The sequence below is a fragment of the Anopheles marshallii genome, chromosome 2 (genome assembly GCF_943734725.1).
Source record: "Anopheles marshallii chromosome 2, idAnoMarsDA_429_01, whole genome shotgun sequence".
Classification (NCBI taxonomy): domain Eukaryota; kingdom Metazoa; phylum Arthropoda; class Insecta; order Diptera; family Culicidae; genus Anopheles; species Anopheles marshallii.
Genome location: NC_071326.1, coordinates 71,622,126 through 71,645,830, shown reverse-complemented (window position 1 = coordinate 71,645,830; position 23,705 = coordinate 71,622,126). Strand labels below are relative to the sequence as shown.

Genomic DNA, 23,705 nt, shown 5'->3' with positions numbered 1-23,705 from the left:
TTTTTTTTGTTTCTTTACTCACAAAGTTGTATAACCTATACCTGAATTTCGATTATTTCGTACCAGTGTTACGCCTAAGCACGTAAGTTATCTCTCGCTTCACTAGCGTGTATATCTCTGATGTGTTCTGCATTCCTTGTATTTAGTGTGGTTGCCCACTATACTCGCCGGTAAGTATAGTACGCAATCGATCGGCACAAAAAACATGGGGCAAAGCTTGGCAAACACTACATTTAAGGTAGATAGTACACATTTTGTATAGCGATATTTGAACGAAATTGTTTCTCAAAGAGTGTCATTGTTAAAGTAAACGAGATATGATGGGAAAAAGCATAAAGAAAACACGTAACCAGTATATGGAACAAAAATGTACATTTTATAACAAATTTACCATTTGATTATGGAACAGAGAAAAGGGTAAGTTTTTGGGGAAGGAATTCGTTTTTATCGTCTATTTCAAATGCAGAATATCGTAACACAAACCACACAAAACATAGAGACAAGGAATGATGAACGCTTCCACCATATTCCATGCCTTTCACTATTTGGGCCTTGGGGTTGTGTGCAGTGTTGAATGGACGTAGCGTGGAGTACTAGTAATAGTAAAAGGAGTAATATGTTGATTTTTTTTGCTCGCAATAGAGTAACTAGCCTAGTAGACAATAATATAACATAGAACATTATCCGTAAGATTAGCATGCTTTGCTTTGTTCCTTCACCAGTTACATCTTTGTGTTTGCGTTCACATACGTGTAACAGCAGACATAAGAATAATACAAAATTATACAACTCTCAGAAACTTGATCAATCAATTATTTAACTAAGGGTTTTGTTAGCTGTTATGTGGCTGCGTTTCGTAGCTATGAATGAAGCACACACAAATAAACGTTCGCTATTTGCAAAAGAGATGCTCGTAACTGACTGAAACCGATTCACGCTTCTCCTATGCTTACAATAAACCTTCAACTCTCACTGTTTTCATCCGGACTGCGCAAACGGAGCATTACGACTACTACCTACCTAGCTGCATTTTCCTTCACCACTACTTGTGTCTGCTACTCGCTGAATGTTTCAGGTACACGATTTCATGATTACATTTCCTTTATCCATGTCTCACATATACGACACGGCCATTTGCAATACAATCTCTGCTTCTACACGCCACCCCACTATCTGTATTTACAGGTTTGGTAGTTTATATTGTTTCATTATGTTTATTTGCTGTACCACAACTGGTTGTAAAATAATTCAGTTGATGCAGATAAAACAATTCTTTGAACCATAGGTCAGATAGTATATAAAAATAACAACTTTTACCTACGCTACACAAACCGTACTCATCTCACTCTACTGTTTCCTATCGGGGTATCGTCCTGCTAAACTACATCACTAATTCATGAAGACGATACAGAAAGTAAACTTAAAACATTGCACATCAACATGTGGTGGTGCGGCAACAATCAAGGGTACCGTTATTTCATTATGACCGAAATTATTCTTTACTTCCTAGCACTCAACCCAACAAACACAAACAAGCCTACACAACTAAAGGAGAATCTTTAAAAAACAACTCAACTTATTTTACATCAACCAATCTAGTGAAACAAACTTAACGCACGGAGGTATAATTAACAGAACATATATCATCTAAGTGTACTTTCACGATTATCGAGTGTACAGAAACGAAATCCTTCACCTTTTTACATACTAATTCTGTCAACCTTCTTGTTTTCATCCTGAGTTCTGCATTATATTTTCTTCTCTTCTCTTTTCTTATTTACGTCCTTCATTCTTCGTATTAGGTTTTTATGTAACTTTCACAAACATTATTAAACATTTTGTTTGTTTTTTTCTTTGCGGGTTGGCTCTTATTTGTAATCAAGATATTTTGGTTAGCCTACACTACTGGATCATTCTTCCCTTTGTATAGGCGTCCTTGTAGGACTTAGTTCTCTCATGTTCAAAGTTTCACTTTCATGCTAATATCATGGGGGGGGGTGGTTTGAGCTCTGTATTACTTTGCAGACTTTTTTGTTTTATTTTGTTGTACAATGCGTCGGTCGATCGTGTAGTCTAGCGATGCTAGCTAACTGCGAATGTCCTAAAAAAATAAAGAGACTGGACACCGTGTGTCGCTGCAAAGTCCGAAGACCGACTGTGCCGATTGTAGAACTAAATAAATACCAAATACCCAATATCTCGGGGGAAATTATTCTACATGCAGAATATGTTCCTCCTCATGCGACAACTGTAACGCGATGCACGTAAAATCTCTTAAGAACAAAGAGATCCTCTATTATATCATAGTTTTCCACCAGTTGGAACTTACAAAAACATTTCGAGCCAAGTTGTCACGTGTATCGCGATCATACAGGTTATCGATTTTGTTTTGTCAGGGCGGTAATGTTTCCTGCATCATGAATATAGGCTCACTGGACACATGGTCGGAATGGTCACCGAACGAGTGAATCCGAGACAAATTCTTTTGTATAGTTGCGCTAACCGGTGCGCCACCCTTAAACGGGTGCAACTTTTCGATTTACATCGGGGGAATGGTTTTAGTAACGTTGCATCGAACAATCTAGGTTTTGAATCATCTGTTTTGGGGTGCGAGACAGCCTCGAGCGCAGGTTTTGTTCGTATAACAAGACTGTGTGTAAACGGATTATGTTGGAGAAAGTTGTTGATGATAGTTTCGTTCTATGTTTTGCCGACTAACGACTATTACCTCACACGGTGGCGCCTCCCTATCGGTTCGTTGTGGTTTCTATCAGGTGTGTAATCTTATCTTTTAGACGCTTTGCCTTTCACACAGGCCTATAGCTAGCCGATTTATTTCTGTGGTCGCGCTACATGTTGTTGAAATCCTTTCTTCCTCTTTTTTAACTTTTTTTTCTGTGATGTGGCGATAGAAAGGGTGAGATACAGTTGAGATCTCTCTCTCTCTCTTTCTCTGGTGGATCGGGTTACATTCATGACAACGTAGACAGACACATTCCAATAGATAGAGCTAATTTTTCATAAACATTTTCACACCGATTAGAAGCCGCAATCGCGTGTAGAACGACAGACGTAAGTGAAGAAAATTGGGAATAATGTTGCTACCGGTTGATGGCTGTGCGCTTTACGCGACCAGAGAATGTTCATCATCGTTACCACCGCAGTTACCGTCCATGTTAAGCAGCTCGTTTAGATCGATGTAATCACCGGACACAATACCAAGTGTACCACCGGGACCGATGATACCATTTCCGATGCTGCCATTCCCGTTGCCATTCATGCAGCCAATACCATGATGGCCGTTCACATTAACGATGCCATTGTTAATGCTGTGTTGGTGGCCGTTGACGGGATCTGCTCCGTGAAGCTTTAAAGCCATCAGCTGTGTGTGAGCTGACGGTACGGGTGAAATGTGTCCTCCTGAGTTTGTCATTTGTCATAAAACCGATTGTGGTTTTGTGCATTCGATATCGGTACATATCCAATCGCCATTCACGGATTTAGGTGCAGTATACATACGAACAAACGGGAGATACAGAAAAAACGGTCAGAAGAAACAGAAAATTAGTAACTGCACAAGGGTGCTACTTTCGTGTTGTTTAGTCTCATCATTTGGTTCTATATTCCTGGCATATATTCATACTAACAATAAAGCTCCTACCCATCTTTTATCTCTGCACACACACAAACATTCACACACACATACTCCCACACACACACACACACACACACACACACACACAATGTCCACCTGGTAAATACACATGTATCATCTTCCCTTCCCTTTTTTTTGTTTGTTCCAACCCAACCACCCACAACCTAGATTGTCTTTCAATGTCTTACAAATTACACACTTAGAAATCATCTTGTTTGAATTCCCAACCAATTGGTAACAACATCGTCCCTCCCTTGTACACAACCTATCCTCGCGCCCTGCGTTGTATTATCCTTTCTCGTAGCCCTTCCCGTTCCCTTTCTTATTCTCTCAAAACCGTCCCACCCACTCCCGACCCATAGCTCCCAATATCCCAGAACTTTCCCTTGGCAATGACTCATGCATCCTTTTCACACAAAACACACACATATGCAGACAACTCACTTTAAACATTGCATTCAAATGCTGTCTAGCGCATTCCATTTGGAACATTGTTAATTTTTTTTATGAATGAAGATTAATTAATTTAATGCAAATGCTCCAAAATGGAATGCACTCGCTACACATCTCTCACAATCTCTTTCATTCGATTATTTCAACAATTCAAACATACAGTATCGAACAAAACAAGTGCAACTGATTGCACCAGTATAAGTATATCGTATAACAGTATCATTCTAATGCTATCGTATAACAGTATCAACAAAATCTTGCCTGTCTAAAATAAAATGTGACAAGTATTCATAAAATTACTCAGGTTTTATGAGTTACGCTTGTTTTGTCCCACACTGTACATCCGAAATTGTGCATTCCCTTTCTAAACTTTTATACTAAACATCTACACGTTTTCCTTTTCTTTTCTTTTTTTTGCAGGTTTGCCTACACCCCGAAGACAGGTGGATATTAAAATTTGAGAAAAACAAAAAGGGAAATAGGCTATGGTGAAAAAATACAGTAAAGTAAGCGCTAGAGGATTGGGTTGGTGACAGGATGCCGATAAGTAAGTAAGATGGTGACGGATGTTAATGAGGAGGTGATGGGTGCCGAGTGTGTACGGGACAACATAGTGAAGGTGAGGATGTGTACGAAATTTTGACTAAATAAAATAAACATGTGTAGATATATATATGAGTAATATATACGAGAATCGATCGCCCGACCCCATCACTTGGAATAGTTGAATGGAAGAAGCGTAACAACAGTACCTTGTTGCTCATGTGGGTGAAGAGACTTTTGGCCACATGTTCTTTTTTATCCACAAACGCCCCCAGTGACTCTCGTGTCATTTATCTCCAACAACGATCAACCTCTCTACTACTCGCTCTCTCTCTCTCTCTCTTTTTCTCTCTCTATATCCCTTGTTTTAATTACACGCACGAACGCTCAGTGAACAGCCCAAAATAGACAACGACGGCAGCCACAAAGCTCTCTTTCTCTCTCTCAGCCACACAAATACAGCATTCTGCAGCACCCGCCAACAGCATCGAGGATCAAACATCGGTATGTCCTATTTTCATTTGTTTGCTTGGCCATCAACCATCAAGATCAGATCGGAACAACAATGACAACGACCCAGAAGAACACCAGAAACCAGTACGGAACCGAAACCGAAGGCCCATTTCCGTTGACACAGTGCGCGCACCAAAAGAAGTGATCTCCTCAAGATTGGCGATAACGACTACACCACACACGTTCGTCCATCATCAATACATTTTGCATTTTTTGCCTTTTGTAGACCATTATCACCGTTATGCTCGTATTTTTTGTTTTCCTCGCACGGTTAGTGACGATAGTTAATGGCACACGCACACGGCAACCATGTTACTCATGATGCTGCTTGCTGCTCTCTCATTATAGCTTTGGAGCTCGCATTTGCTTCGCCAAATCCGTTCCTGCCCATAATCCTCCTATCTTTAATATCATTTCTCAATTTCCATTAGCTTTCTTTTATCAACTTATCAACCATATCTTTGCATCGCAACAGACATTCCTGTGGAAAGGAAGAAGGTCAGATTGTTGTGATTAGAGATTGTGTGATTTTTGGTATAAATGCGTTGGGTTTGATTAGACTTGTTTTTTTTTACTGTGATTAGAATCGGGTGATTTGAAGGTTAGAGAGTGGTTCATTACTTCTGACACGGGAACTGAAAGAAATTTAAAACATTTCATACCAATACAACCTATTTGCATTGCAAACTAGTGCTGCATTTTAGTTTGTTTCACTATAAAGTTTTTTTTAAATTTTAATAAATGGAAAACAAGCTTTAAACTATGTTTTTTTAATCTCCTGTTTTAATATTACCTCTTTGCACCGATATAGATGCAAATTTATTAGAAAATATTTCCCATACCATTCACTGCAAATGATGGTTAAGTGCTTCCCACCATTTGCTGAAATACCATAATTTTGAAATACAAATTTTGCCTTTTTAAAAAGAAAATAAATAGCAATTCGTATGTAAGCTCTTATGAATAGTTTTATAAATTAATATATTATATACTAAGCAGCCAATATCGAGAAGATTTCTTAACATTTCCTAGTATTATTTTAAATTTAACAACACGCAACTGATATACTGCCATTAGGCAGATAACAAATTCAGTCACTTGAGATGCTTAGAACGTTCAAAATACCTACAAAAAAACCATTGCCAGAAAGACTCCGAACAACGAAACATGTAAAAGAAACAGAACAAAAAACTCGGCATCTTTCTGTCAATAGATTGTGAAAGGTACTGTGTCCTATTGTACGCAAAGAAGCTTCTATGCTTCCTTTAAAAAACACCCCCTTTAAGAGATAAGTAAAATTTCCTTCGTTGTTAGTTAACTTAGATAATAATTCACTTTTGACTCAATTCTACAAATGTCAAATGTTCAAAAATGTCCATACAGATGGAACAAAAACTAAAATCGATACAAGGTACACCATATGCATTTAACCCTCGGCTGTCACTGTTTGCCATTTTTGATGTAAGATAAGAAAAACAACAAACATTAAAGTATGTACGAAGTGCTCCTACTGACTACCGAATACGTACCAGGTGTCGGGCTACCGGATGCGGCTGATTTGTCACTATTGTTGTTGCCGGTTTGCTGCTGTGCCAATGATTGACCTTGCTGCTGTTGATGCTGTTGTAACAGCTGCTGCTGATCATCGTTCATCATATCCGGAAGGTTCATCGGAAAATCGTATCCCAGCATGTCTTCGTTGTTGTTGAAAAGCTGTAAAGAGGTGGCCACAATAATGGGAGAGGCAACAGGGCCCGGGCCAAAAAAGAATGCCAAAAGATGAATTTTATTACATCACTCCATTAACACATATACTAACTGATGGGTTGTGGGATCAGTACAATAATAGTATTATGATTTCGCATACTGAGAGAAACCCCTTCCGGAGGGAGATGTGGTATGTCTTGGGTATTAATATGTAAAGAGATGCAAAACCATATACACGCGAGTGTATCTTGTGTAATTGAAGATTCATTGATGAACAATGCTGTTTTGTGGTAAACGTTTCATCTGTACAAAGAAAGGGTATGGTTTTTCTGCATGTTGCAGCCGTATTTGACGGAAAGATAACGGGAAGGATTCACGAAACATTTGCGAGACTGGGAGCATTCATTATACTGTTTTTGCTTTACCCGTTTAGTTCGAACAGTTAGGTTTACAATGTTTATCGCATCATTGAAACGTTGCTTACAAACTATGGCTGTGTATATGCTTACATCGGTCCTAACCTTATTGATGGTATCCATATCGAACGTACTCGACGGGAAGTACACGCGTCCGAACGGAGGTGCGGTAGAGCAAGCGTTCTGTTGTGGGTTGTGTGAGAGTTTTATAGGTTGATAAAGTTGATATCGACACGAATCGAATATTTTTTTTTTGTGTCAATTTCAATTTCGGTTATTACGTTGCACAGATATTTCGATTCGGGCACATCGAAACATTCGCAACATTCCATTCATCATCAGGATGGAGGTGTTGTTCAGGGGTTTGTGGTAAAGCAGCGTTTTTTTTCGGAGATATAACATGCTCGACCACCATCATCATAAGCACCAGCAGCAAGATCATCATAAATATCACCATCGCGTCAGGGTATTTGTTGAGGTTTGTGAAGATATTTAATTCATTTTTTTAATTACCAAAACCATTCAAATCCAATGGAAAGTTACATTTGACACCATCCACCATTGGTGTCGAGCGTGTGTGGGGTAATTCAGTTGGAATTAATGGATAGGTTGAATTTTTGTGTTGTTTAATTTAATACATAATTGGAAGAAAGAAGAAAAACATTTCGAGCATGAAAAATATATCATCAAGGAAAATATATTAAATAGGGCTGATTTGTCCACATAGATAAAGTTTTATCAGATCACACATCGAAACCATCGTGCTTGACAACTTTGGAGCAATATTGGCAACGTAACGATTAAATACAGCTTTATTTTGTGTAACATTGTCATTTTAAAAAAAATATCTTTCAATTTAATACATTTATATCTATAATATAAAATTTTCTTATTACATCAATTGTCACAAAAAAAACCTGTACCAATTACAATCAATAACATCAATCCAAAGTATGATAGTCTGGGGAGAGAACACTAATAAAATGAATATGAAGGTAAAAAGCGACATTATCAGTCTCACTGCACGATATTTAGTAGCACAATTTTGAGTTTCAATCAAAGGTTGGCCAATATTTTGTTAAAGCCAATTTAAAATGAGACATGACATATCTCGTGTGATTTATCAGCCCGAGAATATATGAAATAAATTAGTCACAAAGTGCGCTTGACCTGGTCAAACATTTAGCAAACATTTATTACTAAAAATATATCAATCGATCCCCCGTAACGCCGTTACGGATTGTTCTCTTTCGTTGCACGTGTTTGCCATTTTTTTGCATGTTTTGTTCATTTCAATCAAAGCTTAAATCCCCCTTCCCTAAAACTGCCGTTACCATTCACTTAAACTTACCCCGAGCAACGCGTTCGCATCGAGTTGGTAACCTTCGCCCTTAAGCAGCTCCTTCAGTGATTCCAGATCGGTCTGCACGGTATCGATGTGCTGTCCATACTCGGCCCTGTAAGTACGGATGATATTGCGGATTGTGGTGCAATCGCACATTTGGGAGAAAGAAATAAAAACATTGAAAGGAAGAAAGTAAGAAAACAGGCGCAACCACCTTCGATTAATATCGCCATTATCCTTCCGGTACGCACACCGTTTATGCGGCGCGCTACCGAGCTCACACCTGTTGCTTCGTGGTTAGAAAATGCTATATTCCGTATTTAAATTTTGCGTTTGTGCTTTTTACTTTGTACCAATTTTTTCCCCGTTTAGCTTTTCTTCAATAACTTTGTCGCTAATTTGTTACATTTAATAACATGACCAAGGTTTTTTTTACATTATACTGTATCCCAATCATTTGATGAAATGTTCAAAAATGGATGAATGTTATGAATGAAAGCAAAGTGACATGTAGATATTTGAATTGTTTCTTGTTACATAAGTAATTAGGATTTAGAGAACATCTGTTCTCCATCACTTAGACAATATCTTACTTGACAGTTTAATGTCAAACATTCCAAATGAACCCTAATGTTCCTTATGTTGCACGATTACACATCATTAACTTGAAGGTAAAATCATGAAAATATAAAAATAATACAAATAACAGCAACAATGTATAAAATAGGTAGAAAACTATTACTGTATCATCTAATCACATAATACAGATAGTAAAGGACGATCCGACGAAAGCAAACTGTAAAAAGAGAAAGCAAAATAAGATATGACAAAATCGTATGTAGCAACATCTGAAATACTATTCAGATTGACATACATAAACAATTCCTTAAATTACGATGAATGGAATCTAAGGGGATCATCGCAAAAGAACACATTCCTTTGGTCAGAGATAAAGGAGGTAAACAATTTGTGCAAAAAACAAATCAAGCTCAAGTTAATCTAATGTAACGATCCTAATATTTTCTAGACCACGAGATGGTGCCATCCTTAACACTGGGTGAAGAGCTCGGTGTTGCGATGCAGATATATAGTAACGTGTCCACGGAGCGACCCGGTGTTGGTGTTGATGCGATGGTAGTAATCGAAAGGGTTGTGCAAATAGTGGCGGTTTGTGTTTTGTCCACAACCGCAACAAAGTTCCCAACAAAAATACTAACACCGTGTTCAGACAGGACACGTCTAGATCATTGCTGACAAACTTGGATAATTGCTGCTGTTGTTCGGTTTCGTTTCCGGCGGGCCGGTTAAGCAGCAAGGACGAATCGAGTGAATTCTCGTCGAACTCTTCGCCTTCACCGTGGAGCATTTGGCTAACAGATGGTGAAGGCTGTTGTTGTTGCTGGTTGTTCTGCGGTGCCTGCACCTGCTGCTGCTGTTGCTGCTGTCGACCAGCCTTCATCTGGTTGATGTCCACGTTTGGATTATAGTAGCCTCCGTCGACAAAGTTGAATCCACTGCTAAGCATCGGTGAAGGGTTACTACCTTCATTCTTCACCATCGTGGCGCCCTGATCATTGCTATCGTCAAATATATCACCCGGCACCATGTCGGTTGCGGCAATGTAACCACCATTCGAAACAAACGATAACCCATCCGTAGCAATGGGTGGCGATGATGAATTACCACCATTGCTATTCTCCGTTGGTTGGTCTCGGGCGCCTTGCCCACCACCAGCATTGAATCCAGACGGTCCGGCCGATGATAAATCTTCCTGCTGCTGCTGTTCATTGGTCGCGACAGACTGTTTCTTGGCCATTGCCAATTTTTTGCCACCTCTTGTCATAATCATTGTCGGAACATCGGGAGAAGAAGCGGCAGAAGATTTCAATCCACTTCCGCCAGGCTTCGCTGCCGTTGTAACGGTGACAGTCGATGGAGAATTGAGTAAACTTCTGTTCTGAGATCTCTGCGCAGAAGATTGGGACTGTTCCCCTTCATTACGCCTATTATCTGTGCTGTTTCCTTTCAACAAACTTTCTCCTCGTTTTCTACCAGCCGGTTGTCGCTGTTTTTGCTGATGTTGCTTCTGTTGTTGTTGTTTTTCCATCTCCTTGATCACCATCGGAGTGTTTAGCATCATTTCGTTGTCGTTATCTTGATTATACAATTGTACGATCGTTGGATCTATTTCGTCCACATGATCGACCAAATATCCGTGCTCATCATCATCATTATCTTCTTCCAGCGCTTCGCCATAGTTATCTAGCTCATCGCAGTCGATTGTGCTTTCAATCAGCTGAATTAAATTCGCAGGTGTATTATTGCCACGGCTTCGTTCGCCAACATTCCTAGATCGTGTAGTGTACTTTGGTTGACTCTTCTGATCGTTCGCCATTTTCACGACCTTGGACCCCATCGTTGATCCTCTCATCGCGCCATCTACACCAGCTCGGAACGGTATTGGTGAGGTAGAAAATATTTCCTCAATTGTTTCATTTCCACCGCCGTAGTTCAATCCTCCGTCTCCTCCGCCACCTCCGCCTCCACCACCGCTTCCATTGCTACTTCTGGAGCTGCTACCACCGGACATGGATGGAGTCGCTGTGCGATGGTATGGTGACCGATCCGGGACCGATATCGGCGAACTAACCTCCGGTGTATCCGAATTCCTGTCGGCACAAAATGGGAAAATCTCAATCAAAAATCGGTCGCATTGAGCAATGTTTGATCTGGGAGCAACTTTGAATGCGTTTGGGGAGTTCCTTTTTCATTCATTCTAGCTTCATCCTATCTTTCTGGCGACACGTCACGGTAGGAAGATGCAGTGAAGAGGACGAGAAGGACGATCCTATCGTATGTCAGCGATTGGTAAGTTGTTCTTTTGTGTAATGAAAGATGCTCCGAGAGGTCGTCTTCATCGTCGTCATCCTGTGTTTATTTCCTACACGCACAAATGCTCCTTATTTCTCCGTACACGCAATGAGGCGCTCACTCTTAACAATGACAATGTAATTTGCCAATGTATAATGGTTATGGAATTTATAATTAAGGTTACCAGCACAAATGTGTAAAACCACATTAACTATGTCTCGCACAGTTAATTTAACGCTAGTAATTTCCTTTTGAAGTTTTATATAGTAAATAGACATCAAATGGGTTCAACTAATAGTAAAATGAAGATGAAGGTCACGGTTTACAGATATTAAATAAAACTGCCGATTTCATTCTAAAACATTGAAGGGTCGTCAGTCAAACAATCATCTGTTATTTCATACCAACCAAACCAAGCTCACAAATAGCTCTGGAGAAAAAAAATATACTGATAACAATAGTAAACAATATGATAATGATGTACAATACTGAGCAGGGTTATTTTTATACGACTATTAAGACTATGAGATCCAATTCAACGTTCCATCACAGAAACAGATTATAAAACTTAATTATGTCATGTTAGTATCACATCAGAAAATAAAAAAAAAAGTAAAATGTCAAATGTTTCATAACATTTAAAACCACTTAACGGCACACCAGCAAATGAAAAGGTAAGCACCAAAATGTATTATTTGACATTGCAATAGAAACATATACGATAGGAAGAAGTAAACTACATCAGGATATATCGACCACAATATTGGTGCGTTGCTTGCATTATTACCTGGTCTCTTTCGTTTGGCCGCTTGGCGAGATTTTATCCTTCTTAACAATGCTAACACCACTGAGTTTCTTAAGAATCACGCTACCACTGTCACCGACGCTGTTACTAGGCTTTGCGCTCTTTCCGACTGAGGTGGAACCAGACGAAGCTCCTGCCTCTTCAGCGGACCGAGACGAGCGAACAATCTGACCGGTTACGATGGGAATAATATGTTTCTTGGCCTTGTTTTGTTTTGACCTGAAGAAGAGGAAAGAGGCAACAAGCACATTGAGTACAAATATCCGATAAAACAATCCTCTTGTCAGTAACAAACGGAGTGTATTAGTACGGACCAAAGAGATAATATTGTAAGATCGTAGATGAAATTAAAATTTGGCAAGATCGCAATTGAAATTAAATTTGTACACTACAGAGTGTATATTTAATGAACGTAGCAAAACAAAGGGGCTAAAGTGGCAAGCTAGTTTCCAGTTTAAGTATATACCATTAAGACACAGATGCATTCAATCGCAAAAAGCACCCAATAGTCAATGACCACCTAATGCAAGCCTTTTACTAGCAACAGGTTATTTAAAAAATGTATCTCAATCTATAACAGAGGAAAGCGGGCCTCTATCTATTTGCTGGTTATAAATACCTCCAGCCTACGCAGTGATTCTGTGAACAACTTTAGCATTAAAACTAGTTAAGAGTAGACAAGCATATCTAAACAATCCAAGATAGAATATTAATACTAAAAAAGAAAAATTTTCTATTAATAACGTACAAATAGATTCATCAAATCTCTTACATAATACATCAAAATACAGCGGTACAGTAGAAAAGAAAAAAAGAGACAAAATGCATGCAAACACAACCAACACAAAATGCAACATTATTTCAACCACATTCCCAACTTCTGCGGCGAATTATAGAATCAAACGTTCAGAATTACTCGGTTCCTTGATTTCATCTTTGACCATCTATCGTAATCTTTAATTGCCGATAGCTGAATATTCAGTCTTTCGTATAAGAGACACCATCTAGTCGAGATTAGTTCCCAGACTAGATATTAAGGTGTTAGTGAGTCGTGGAATTACAAAATATACTAATTTACACATTTACTGCAAAAGCAGAAATAATGTCATTTAACTGTTGTAATTGCTTAATTCAATATCGTGAAAATACATAGTAAGATGTTGACACTGCTGAAGTAATGAACATTAAATTTAGATGATAAACATACACGTCATGTTCAGCCATGTGTTAGGATCGAACGATACGAAACAGTAACATTCAAAAATAACGCACTCTCACAAAAACATTTCATGCTACAAATACTTCACAATCATTTACAACCGAACGCCAAATGCGTGTGTATGTTCAGGGATTGTTCATAATCGTTCATAGTACAGTGACTAGCAGCAGAATAAACAAATTATATAATCCTCTATGTAAAATCGCTAACGCATGTACCGAAACATGCATATGTCTTGTATATATATATATGTATGATGTTCAGTTCGGTCGAACACATGAATATCAAGGTTCAAATCTCATCTAGGCTCCATGGACTAACTATCAGGCCATATGGTGAAACATAAGTATATGGTAGCCGTAACCTCACAGGTCGTTAGGCCAAAAAAGAAGAGATAAGAGATAGCCCCGGAAGGGCATTTTGGTTCGCCAAATAGTTCAAGTAGTAGCACATAATGTAAGAAGTAACAACATCGAACTAAAATCTAAAGAAGCAGAAGTAAACTCATGCCGACGATCATAAACTTACAACAATTCTTGCTGATTTGCGTATGCGACTTCTTCGAGTGCTTCGCCCAGTTCTTCAATGGTGGCTCCATCGTCGTATTCCGTTTTCATCAGCTAAAACAAATGAAATAAAGCACACAAAAAAGATCAATTTAGTGAGAGTTTCTTCATAACAACAGCTTGATTGATTACGCAGCATGTGTCACACGTCGGTAATTAGGTGATCGTGTTCGAATCGGGTGGAAAGTATATATTTTTTGCGGTGTAATCGATCGCATCTTGCCGCACCCTGGCCGTCACTTCATTTCTCGGATAAAAGCTTTGCGCGCTAATATTCCATTACGTTTACCGTTCTTGAACATCAGTGAATAGGACTGCTTTATCCATGAGACAGGCAAAATCACCGACAGCTAAGCCATGGTGGTGTAAAGGATCATGAATTATCGATGATTGAACGGACGTTTGGTTGACATCGGTCGAGGCCCACATCACGCCCATTTAACGCAAATCACCATTAATTAGTAAGCAGGCAGCCGTAAGGATTCGAAAATGTGGCGGTAGAATATACAGTAACATCACACTGGCAAGACTTGATCGACGGTAAAATGGAGACAACGGATTTAAAACACATTTATTGATAGCTATTCTGATGCATCAGCATAACAGACTCGGTGTGGTCAAATGCAACCACAATCTTCTGCACCCAGTTTGGAAGCTATGCCAAATGTAAAACCTCCCATTTCTGTACATCGGCCGATCGCGTACTAATTCTCATTCGAGCCATACTCATGAGCACAGTACTGACTGACACAGTGGTAAATCTAACAGAGACGTTTTTCTAAGTGAAACGGTGATTTCGACATTGCCAACATTTATCGGGTATGAAGGCGTTATAAACTACGATGAGTTGTTTAAATCGGACGAAACAACCATCGGAGCACAGGGGTATAATGTAACACTTGCCTTTTTTGATGCCAGTACTCTCCAGATATTACACGAACAAAAATTGATCGGCTATTGCGATCGATGGGTCGTAGTCTGGTGGACCACCACAACCAATGACATTGAAACAGACCTAGCCCTTTATGAATTGCATCCAAAGACATGGTGTCACATTGCCAATCTTTACATTCATGACTTTGTAATGGTAAACCCATAATCATGCTATAGATATAGCATCGCAAAATTTATCCGTAAACTAGTTTTTCCCCTTGAGCAATGCAAGGATTCTTACCTTTGCCTGTTGTGGGGCATCGTTGATCATCAGCTGGAATCGACGTTTGTTGCTACCATTGTTCATAGAGCCAAGTCCACTGCGGGATGGTTGCACGATCGTCACCAAGAATTGAATGAGCTGAAAACAATAATATAAAGTTAGGTTATCTCTCATTTCATTTAACAAGCAACAAGATAAGATTAATTTTAAAAATTCTGGACAAATAAATTATTTATTGTATATATCCCACAAATCCTATTCTTAACAGATTGTTGTTGTAGATTACTATGTTTTACTCGACACTGCGGAGTCAATAAAACATTTGGTCTAAACCTAGTGTTACATAAAAAATAAGATGTAAGAAATCCAATAAAGTTTAATAATAATATTATTGAACAGTTTACAACGGCGCACGTTTCAAGCTAACCAATTCTTCGCGTTAGACATAAGAACGGTAATGTGCAAAAGGAAGGATCGATGTTTTTATGATGTTCTTTCCATAAACCATCGTCGCATTTGGTATGCTAAACACCTCCAAGTAGAATGGAATTTAAGGACATTGTTTAAGTTCTACCTACTATCTAAAGAATTATTCCTCCAAAAAAAATTATACACCCCTCGGCTAGCTGCAAAACCGAACAACAAAACGATGCGCCACCAGTGTCATCAGTAAACCTACACCAAGCGCACCGGCCAAAGAGTGGAACGGCGAATAAATAAATAACTTACTTTCATATGTTAGGAAAAGGATTGCTTTTTCCAACATCTTACTCCAGTGTTTCCCACCTTCCTTCCTACCACGGAACCAACGTTCTAACGTATGGAAGAAGTGTGTGTGGGAAGGTATTCACAAATCAAGTTGAGGAGGTGATCATATCAGCATAAAATTAAAATATTTAAATTCAACATACACACACATCGTCAACGGGGGTGAAAAGTTTGCGACTCTACAGTGTCGGATGAAGTGATCTCCTAGAAAAGCACAAAAATTCTTCCACAAAGCGGTTCAAACGGGGGGACAATGATATAACTCTTAATAAATTCATCCAGATACCGATTGAATAAACGGGGAGAACACTCCACTCCCTAATCGAAGCCCTCTTGGCGATAATGTTCCTTTTTTTCTGGCCTTCCCTTTCAGCTCACACGCACACACTCACCTTGTTGACAATCTGCTGTTGCTTATGATGCTTCTGGCGCAGAATAGCAATTTCCCGCCACAAAGCCTCATTCTCTTGTTTCATCGTTTGGAAGCGCGAATCAAGCGTATCCTGTCGACCGCGCATATTCTTAACCTCACTCAGCACCCGGCTGACCGCTTCCAGCTTGAGCACACTCTTGTCCTCCAACTGTTGTTGGGCCTGCAGTTGCTGTTGCTTCGATGTAGCGATCTTGCGCTTGATGTGCTCCAGCAAGTAGGGATGATCCTTTTGAAAGCAAGGATGTGTGAACTCCATCTCATCCTTATCGAATCGTAGACCACCATTGTCGATGGAGGTTATTTTGTGGAAACCATCTGGAATGGTAAATTAAATTGTGACATTACATGGAAAACTGTAACATTACATCATCGATCGATGATCTTCTTTGTTTGCTGTACGCTCTTCCACATTCCAGTGAACAAACACCGATTATATCAAACGACTATCGTGACTTACACATATTCAGCTGCCTAATAAAGCTTGCCATGTTGTTATGTTTGTAATTGAGCGGCAACAGCTCTTTGGCAAACTGTGCCTGATTTTGTATGATGAAGCTCCGGCCATCCTAAAAAGAGAAAAAAAAAACATAGCAAGATTTAGTACAACGTGGCAGAGTAAAAACGATTTACAAGATTACAAAAATGTCACAAATAATTGCGGAAATCGCACAAAACATTTTTTATTGACGTTCTTTATACCAGTTTGATTTGCTAGCCGGCATCATTATAGAATGATTTTTTTTCTTTTCCCACACTTGGTCGGCGTTTTTTATGAGTCAATGGAAGATTAAATCATGATTTCCTCTTATCAGCTTTCCACGTAGAGATATTTATAAAGCAAAACATCGACAACAACAACACTAAAACAGTACCACTTATCAGTTTTTTCCCCCAAAACTCGCAAATGTATATAATTCTCTGGCTTGTACGAGATAGTAACGCGCAGACAGGCAGCTTTTTTAAGACAAGGGAGCCCATTATTAGATTGTACACGAGATAATTTGTAACGAAGAAAGGGCTCACAAAAAAACGGGCGGCTGTCGAGAGATACTTTATCTGTAACTCCAAAAAACAGCCAACCACCGGTAATCGCAAAATGCGGACAAATACGGCATATACTGCACGACAACAACAACAAAAACTGAACCGCGAAATAAGGGGGCTTGGAATACAACTACGAGTCGGGTGACCAATGGTGAGGGTCATCTTGGGTTTGCTTGTGAGCATGATGAAGGCTTTCTCTGGTCGCCTAACATTCGACACTTCCTTCTAACAACTTTAGTTGCACCTCGTAGGTGTAGCTGAAGAAGAAAATTGAACGCAAAACTTTTACATTTAATCAAGTAAGCGTTACTTCCAGCTACTGTTATGAACATGTCATGGAATGATGGGTAAAATACCCTTTTCTTCGGAGTCGGATGAATCCAACTTCGATGATATGCTGGAATCGCCTCCGGATTAACTCCAAACAGTAATACGTCAGCGGACTCAGGGATATCGGAAAGGACGGAGGTAAGTTCTTGCTCGTGGGAGAGCGTCAATTCCTATTTCGGCTTCTGTTTTGAGTCAGCTTGAGATTCGACTAGAGACTTAATTGAATTGAAATCGACAGTCAGTGGAATTTCAATATTATTTACTAAAACATTCAATTATTCAAACCAATAGTCCGTACAATATTGGAGAAGCATTATCAGTGTTCTTATTATGTATTATCATTATTATGGGGCGGGCCCGGTGACATGATGTTAGTGGCGCCGGTCTTCACGAACGGACCAGGATCCAGCTACAGGCAAATAAAGTCAAAAATGGCAGGCCTAGATCTCTTCAGGTTGTTGTGCCGATAGAGAAAGAAGAATTATCGATGTCCGTATTACATAACCTTCGGAACCTTTATAATCAACATCAAAGAGTTTTTGCTACCTTCGTTCAATAATCGATAACGCAAAGAAGGTCAGTGTTTCGTTTAATCGTTTGACATTCTAAAGCACTAGAGATTCCAACAACGTAATTTATTGATCATTTGGTTATGAAGTAGATGGTATTGTAAAATTGGCATCGTTATTAAAGAAAATGTCTTGAAATATGGCTTCAGGTATTGAGATAAGTTACGAAATATTTGTTATGATTGAAGTCTACAGATTTTTTTTTTTTCACTTTTATATATGGTAAAATAAACCCCTCTTGTCGATCGATTAATGGCCCCAACGATTTTATATGCAGGGGTTTTATACTGTAAATTTTAATGCGATATAATGATTAAATACGCGCTTCTAGCCACACATTCAATGGTATAGTGATACATATTGGGTTTCTCGGGTGTACAGGTAATGTTTCGCGTCTGGACACGATGTACGTACATACATAGCCGCAAACGTAACATCGTTCAGATAAGGCCGCGCGCAATGAACGAACAAACCAAAAAGCAGCGCTTTAGCCAACGAAACGAGCAATCTCTTTTTCGGTAAAACGAACATTGACCGAAGGAGAGGCAGAAATTCTGTCAAGTGGTGGGGCCACTTTTGTCCACAAACCAAACAGGGGGAGGCTATGGTTGTCGGTGTGCCGGCCGACCAACAAACATCGCACGCACATCTACGTGACAACAGACACGTTCAACGATATGGACCGACAGTTGCAGGAGAAGACTATTTATATTAAGGCTAGAGCACAATATTGCTGGGGACAAACGGTCGTGTCACAGCACCAAACCACACTGAGATCATGCACGTCATGAATGAAAAAAAAAAAATAAGGCACAAAAAAGAAACAACAACCGGTTAAAGCCTTGTCAATGTGCCGTGTGCGCGTACACAGCGAGATAAAACACACTAGAGAGTCGGAAGGGCATGAGGACCGACGACCGAAACCCCCTATTAGTCGGTAGGCAGGTCTGTGCCCATTAAAATGATTATCTTCAACGAGGCAACAACAAAATCACACCACAGTACAGTAACAGGTCTATCGGGTTGGGAGTGGGGATGCTGAAAGCGATCCACGAGCAAAATATGTAACATAATGAACAAAAACAAACGTACATCCACACATTTACTTTGTTCTGACAAGCGGTGATCGTTGGGAGAGAGGATACAAAGTCGAATTTCATATTCGGTGTGACTGTATTTGATTCCTGGTGCTTTTTTTTTAATTTTACAGCGATAGTGCTAAAAGCCTAACTAAAACCAATGCATATATTAACGTTTAAAACAGGCATAACATACAGGGTTTCTCAACGTGCATTGTTTCGTTGTTCGTTTAAATAAGGAAACCATTTAGAACTTTACAAACAAATTATTTTGTTTGCCGTAGTTTAGCAAACACAAATTTGACAGGTATCGTTACGATCTGAAGAGTGAATAAAACGTTGTCGATTACAGGGTTTCAAATGTCGTTTTTAAATGTTAACAGCATTTCAGTAAAGGACTATTTAAACATTCGATGGATACTTTGTTTTCGAGGGTATAGATTTCATTTTTGCCACGTTCACGTTCGTTCGCAACGTTCAATGTGTTTATATGTTCCGAAATGTATAGACAAGAAAGACAACAAGAAAGTTTTTTTTTAAATATTTATAACTCTGCGTTTAATTTTCTTATACCACTAAACTGTAGATAAAAAAAAACATCAGTCTACTAATTTGTTTGTTTACATTTACTTTAAGTTACAATTTGACAGTTGCACTAGCCAATGTTTAAATAGAAAAAGATGAAAATGAAATCCATTTCCACAGCAATGAAATGCAGGTTCAAATAGACCTTCAGAAAAAATAAGTATACTGTAATAAAATAAGAATAATTATTCAACATTATTAATTTTATCTACATTATCATATGTGAACGATAACACGATAATCTTATAAGAGATTAACGGGAAAACGAAGATTTTTCTCCGGCACCACCAAAAAATTAATGCTGTTCAGGGCAGCCAGAATGTAATACCTTCCGGGCTAGAAATTGTTTGTGCTTAAATCCGAAAGGGATTTAGCATTAAAATCAGAGCTCTGAACAAGATTACTGTCCCAATTACGAACTAATCCAAACGTACTTAAAGCAAACATGAAACATAGCTGAATATCCTTTCAATTAAAAGTTATTTATATAAAGGATGATTATATCAATTGTATTGCTATCAATCTGCTGTATTGTAAAAAAATGGTCTTCGAACCGAGATTTTTCTTGGTTGTTTTGCAAGTAAAATAACAAAACGATAGCCTGTTTGTTGTGATTGTTTGTTGCTGCCTGTAACTAGGTGGTGAAAAAATACGACCAGGAAAGTATGTGGGATGAAAATAATGATGATTAGTGAGCGATCAGCTAGGTGAGATTTAGCGAGGGAACCGTGTTACCCACTTCCCTTTAGCTGGGAAAGTCATTACGACTTTCAACTTCGCAGTTACCAAGGATACGCCGTACCGAGAAGGCAAGCTACAATCGGTCTAATTGTGAGATTGCCTCCTTTGGGGGTTGTTTTCGATGTTGTTTTCGTCGATATATCGATCGATTTACGTGAGTGGTCGTTACGCTGACGATAGCAACTCATATTTGTAAGGGGACAGACGTTTCTTGGTACAGTAATTATAATCGGAGTAAATCGAGACAACTTCCAGAAGAAATAATCTGACTTTTAGCCTAAAAAAATGGAATGGTATATTGCAGTTGAAAAATACAGCATACTCCAAAGCTGGTGCTGTTACCGGGTATTGCTGTTGGTGACTACCTACCAATTGCCCAAATACAATTCAGCTATATAAATGCTTTTCTTCCCGAAAGCTTTCAAATACCCACACGCTGCACAAACATGGGCCACGAAGAAGCGGAAAAATGGCATTTGTTCTACGTATTGGGCTGCAGTTACTTCCCGTGTTAATCGATCCCGGCCACCTCACTGCTAGAGACAGTACCGCGCTGTGAATAATAAATAACAATCAAATAAAACGCAACGATGCGTTACGTAAAAACGGTATCCCATAAATGCGCACACAGAGACACGTGTGTCCGGGCAAGGCGGCATCGGACAAACATATACACTGTAGGTGTAGTATGATATCACACGTCAGGTTCGTGTCCCTTTAAAAGGATTATGAGCTAAATTTTCATTCCCGTTTCTGATTGCTTTTAGCGTGCGCGACACAAACAGATTATTGATGATCTTAACGAATCTTTTGTGCCAAATCATTCATATGAATCTTCATCGTGGAGTCATTCAAATCAGGAGTCGACTCTCAAAAAACTCATGAATCCCCAAAGATTCATGCATTCCATTTCTAACCAGTGTACATGACAAAAACACATATTGATCATTATAGTGAATCTTAAATGCAAGAGTCATTCAAATCAGGAATCAACTCTCCAAAAGACTCATTAATCTTCTTAGATCTTTGGGGATGCAGGCATCTTCAGACGAGAGATTCCGATTCACTCATTCGGCGCCTTGATTCATTCTGATTCGTCAAACTGAATCAGATTTACCGAAAAAACAATCGATCTTTGAACAGACGAAACAATCCAACCCACCCGGCACCGGTTCCTGACGTCAAACAGATTGTTCTCTCGCCGCTCTGGGACGTTAAAACAACATAAACACAAAAATCGAAAAAAACGCTGAATTGCTTGTGGGAGAATTATCGAAATGACGTACTGTTTCCAACACACACACTCGCACTTGCGGTCGAACACACACACAATGGAGTCAGCGCACGCACATAGAGACAGGCACGGCAAAACAGAAACAACCTCCAACGAAGGACAAATTGACGATGGGATGACGGCTGTATGTCGACGTTGCGCGTTTTGAACAACTATCGTTTTATTGTTTTTATTGGCTGATTGAACCGCCAACAAAAGAAAGAAAATCTCCAAAATCACGTCAGTGTGTGTAGACGATAGAAAATCAATTAACACACTGCAAATTGCTACAACCCAACGCACGAGCGCAGTTATCATCTGTTGCTTCGTTTTTGTACGCACCGTGTTGTGTGTTTCTTCCCTGCGGTATTTCGCGCTAATTATCGCAAACCCCTACTTATTCTCTCACGAGTAACATAAAAAAAAAAAAAATAATACATGAACCAAGTGAACGCAGCGCGACCAATGAATCCAATCGAATGAATGGGCAGGCAATGACCGCGGGGCAGCAGGCGCGACAAAACTTCGCCACACGACGCGAATCGCGCGATTAAATCTATTTCGACTAAACACACAAACGGCGGCCATTTTTGTTAGGCCTACTTGCGAACGGGCGCACAACACACGTATATACACACTCTCTCACACACTAGCGCGCAAAACGACGGGGTGAAAATTGGACGTGCGGAATGAAAACGGATTATCTCCTTTTAATGTGGGTATCTATATAAAAGGTGAGTTATGCGAGCAATGCGGGAAAACAACGAGTGCGGGATACACGCATACTACCACAACACACTTTCATTCTCCAATTTCAGGCTTCATAAACGCACTGTACAAAACCCAACAACAACCCATTGCGAACACTCACCGTGCTCCACGATATCAAATCGTTCGTCTCGCTGTCTTCGACCAGGCGCCACAGTTTCGCCAGAAATGCAGGTACTCCTGCACCCGTCTCACTGAACGTGTGCATTTTTGCGGGTGTTGCTGCTGCTACCCTGCTTCGCGATTGCTTCAGGTCGCCCGTTTTGTTGTTACTTCACACTACTTCCACACACACTCACAATAAAATACACACACACACGCTGCGCTGCTTTCCCCTTTTGGCTATCCACGAACGAACGCACGGACACCACACGCACGCACACACCGCACTCACGTACACGTACACTCTGTTTCTAGTACGGATTGCAACCTTTGCCTGTGTATCGTACACACTTCTAGTAATTAATATAACGATCTTAATTCACGATTATTACTTTTGCAAAAGATTGCTTGCTGCTTATTCCACCACGGGAGTGTACACAATTGACCTCGATCGCAATGGAACAAATAATGGGACACGAAATTAAGTGGACTTCGTACACCTATCAACCAGTGCGGATCACTCGTTTTTTCTAAATGCGTATTCTTCAACTCAACCCCATGAATGGTGCTGTAAACGAAAGCTACTACCCAATGAACATTTGCGCGCTACCCAGGCAGCAATCGAACATGGGGCTTCCGACAGAGGGAAATTGTGATTGACAGCCTATTGAGCAAGCAGAAAATGCTACTATGAAGTTAGTTTTTAAATGAGACCATTGTAGAATTATGGACAAAGAGCAAAAACTAAGACAAATCTTAAGAGA

General features: G+C 39.5%; 1 protein-coding gene across 1 annotated transcript; it reads right to left on the bottom strand.

Annotated features, from left to right (window-relative positions):
- Positions 1–3,124: 3,124 nt before the first annotated feature.
- On the bottom strand, positions 3,125–23,047 carry LOC128710065 (uncharacterized). The gene is made up of 11 exons (XM_053805103.1): positions 22,943–23,047; positions 16,908–17,016; positions 16,410–16,765; positions 15,268–15,387; positions 14,056–14,147; positions 12,291–12,527; positions 9,850–11,301; positions 8,639–8,744; positions 7,381–7,470; positions 6,694–6,877; positions 3,125–3,420 (listed from the first exon to the last, which is right to left on the bottom strand). The coding sequence occupies exons 1-11, from the start codon at positions 23,045–23,047 to the stop codon at positions 3,125–3,127; spliced, it is 3,147 nt and encodes a 1,048-aa protein (XP_053661078.1).
- Between the last annotated feature and the right edge of the window lie 658 nt (positions 23,048–23,705).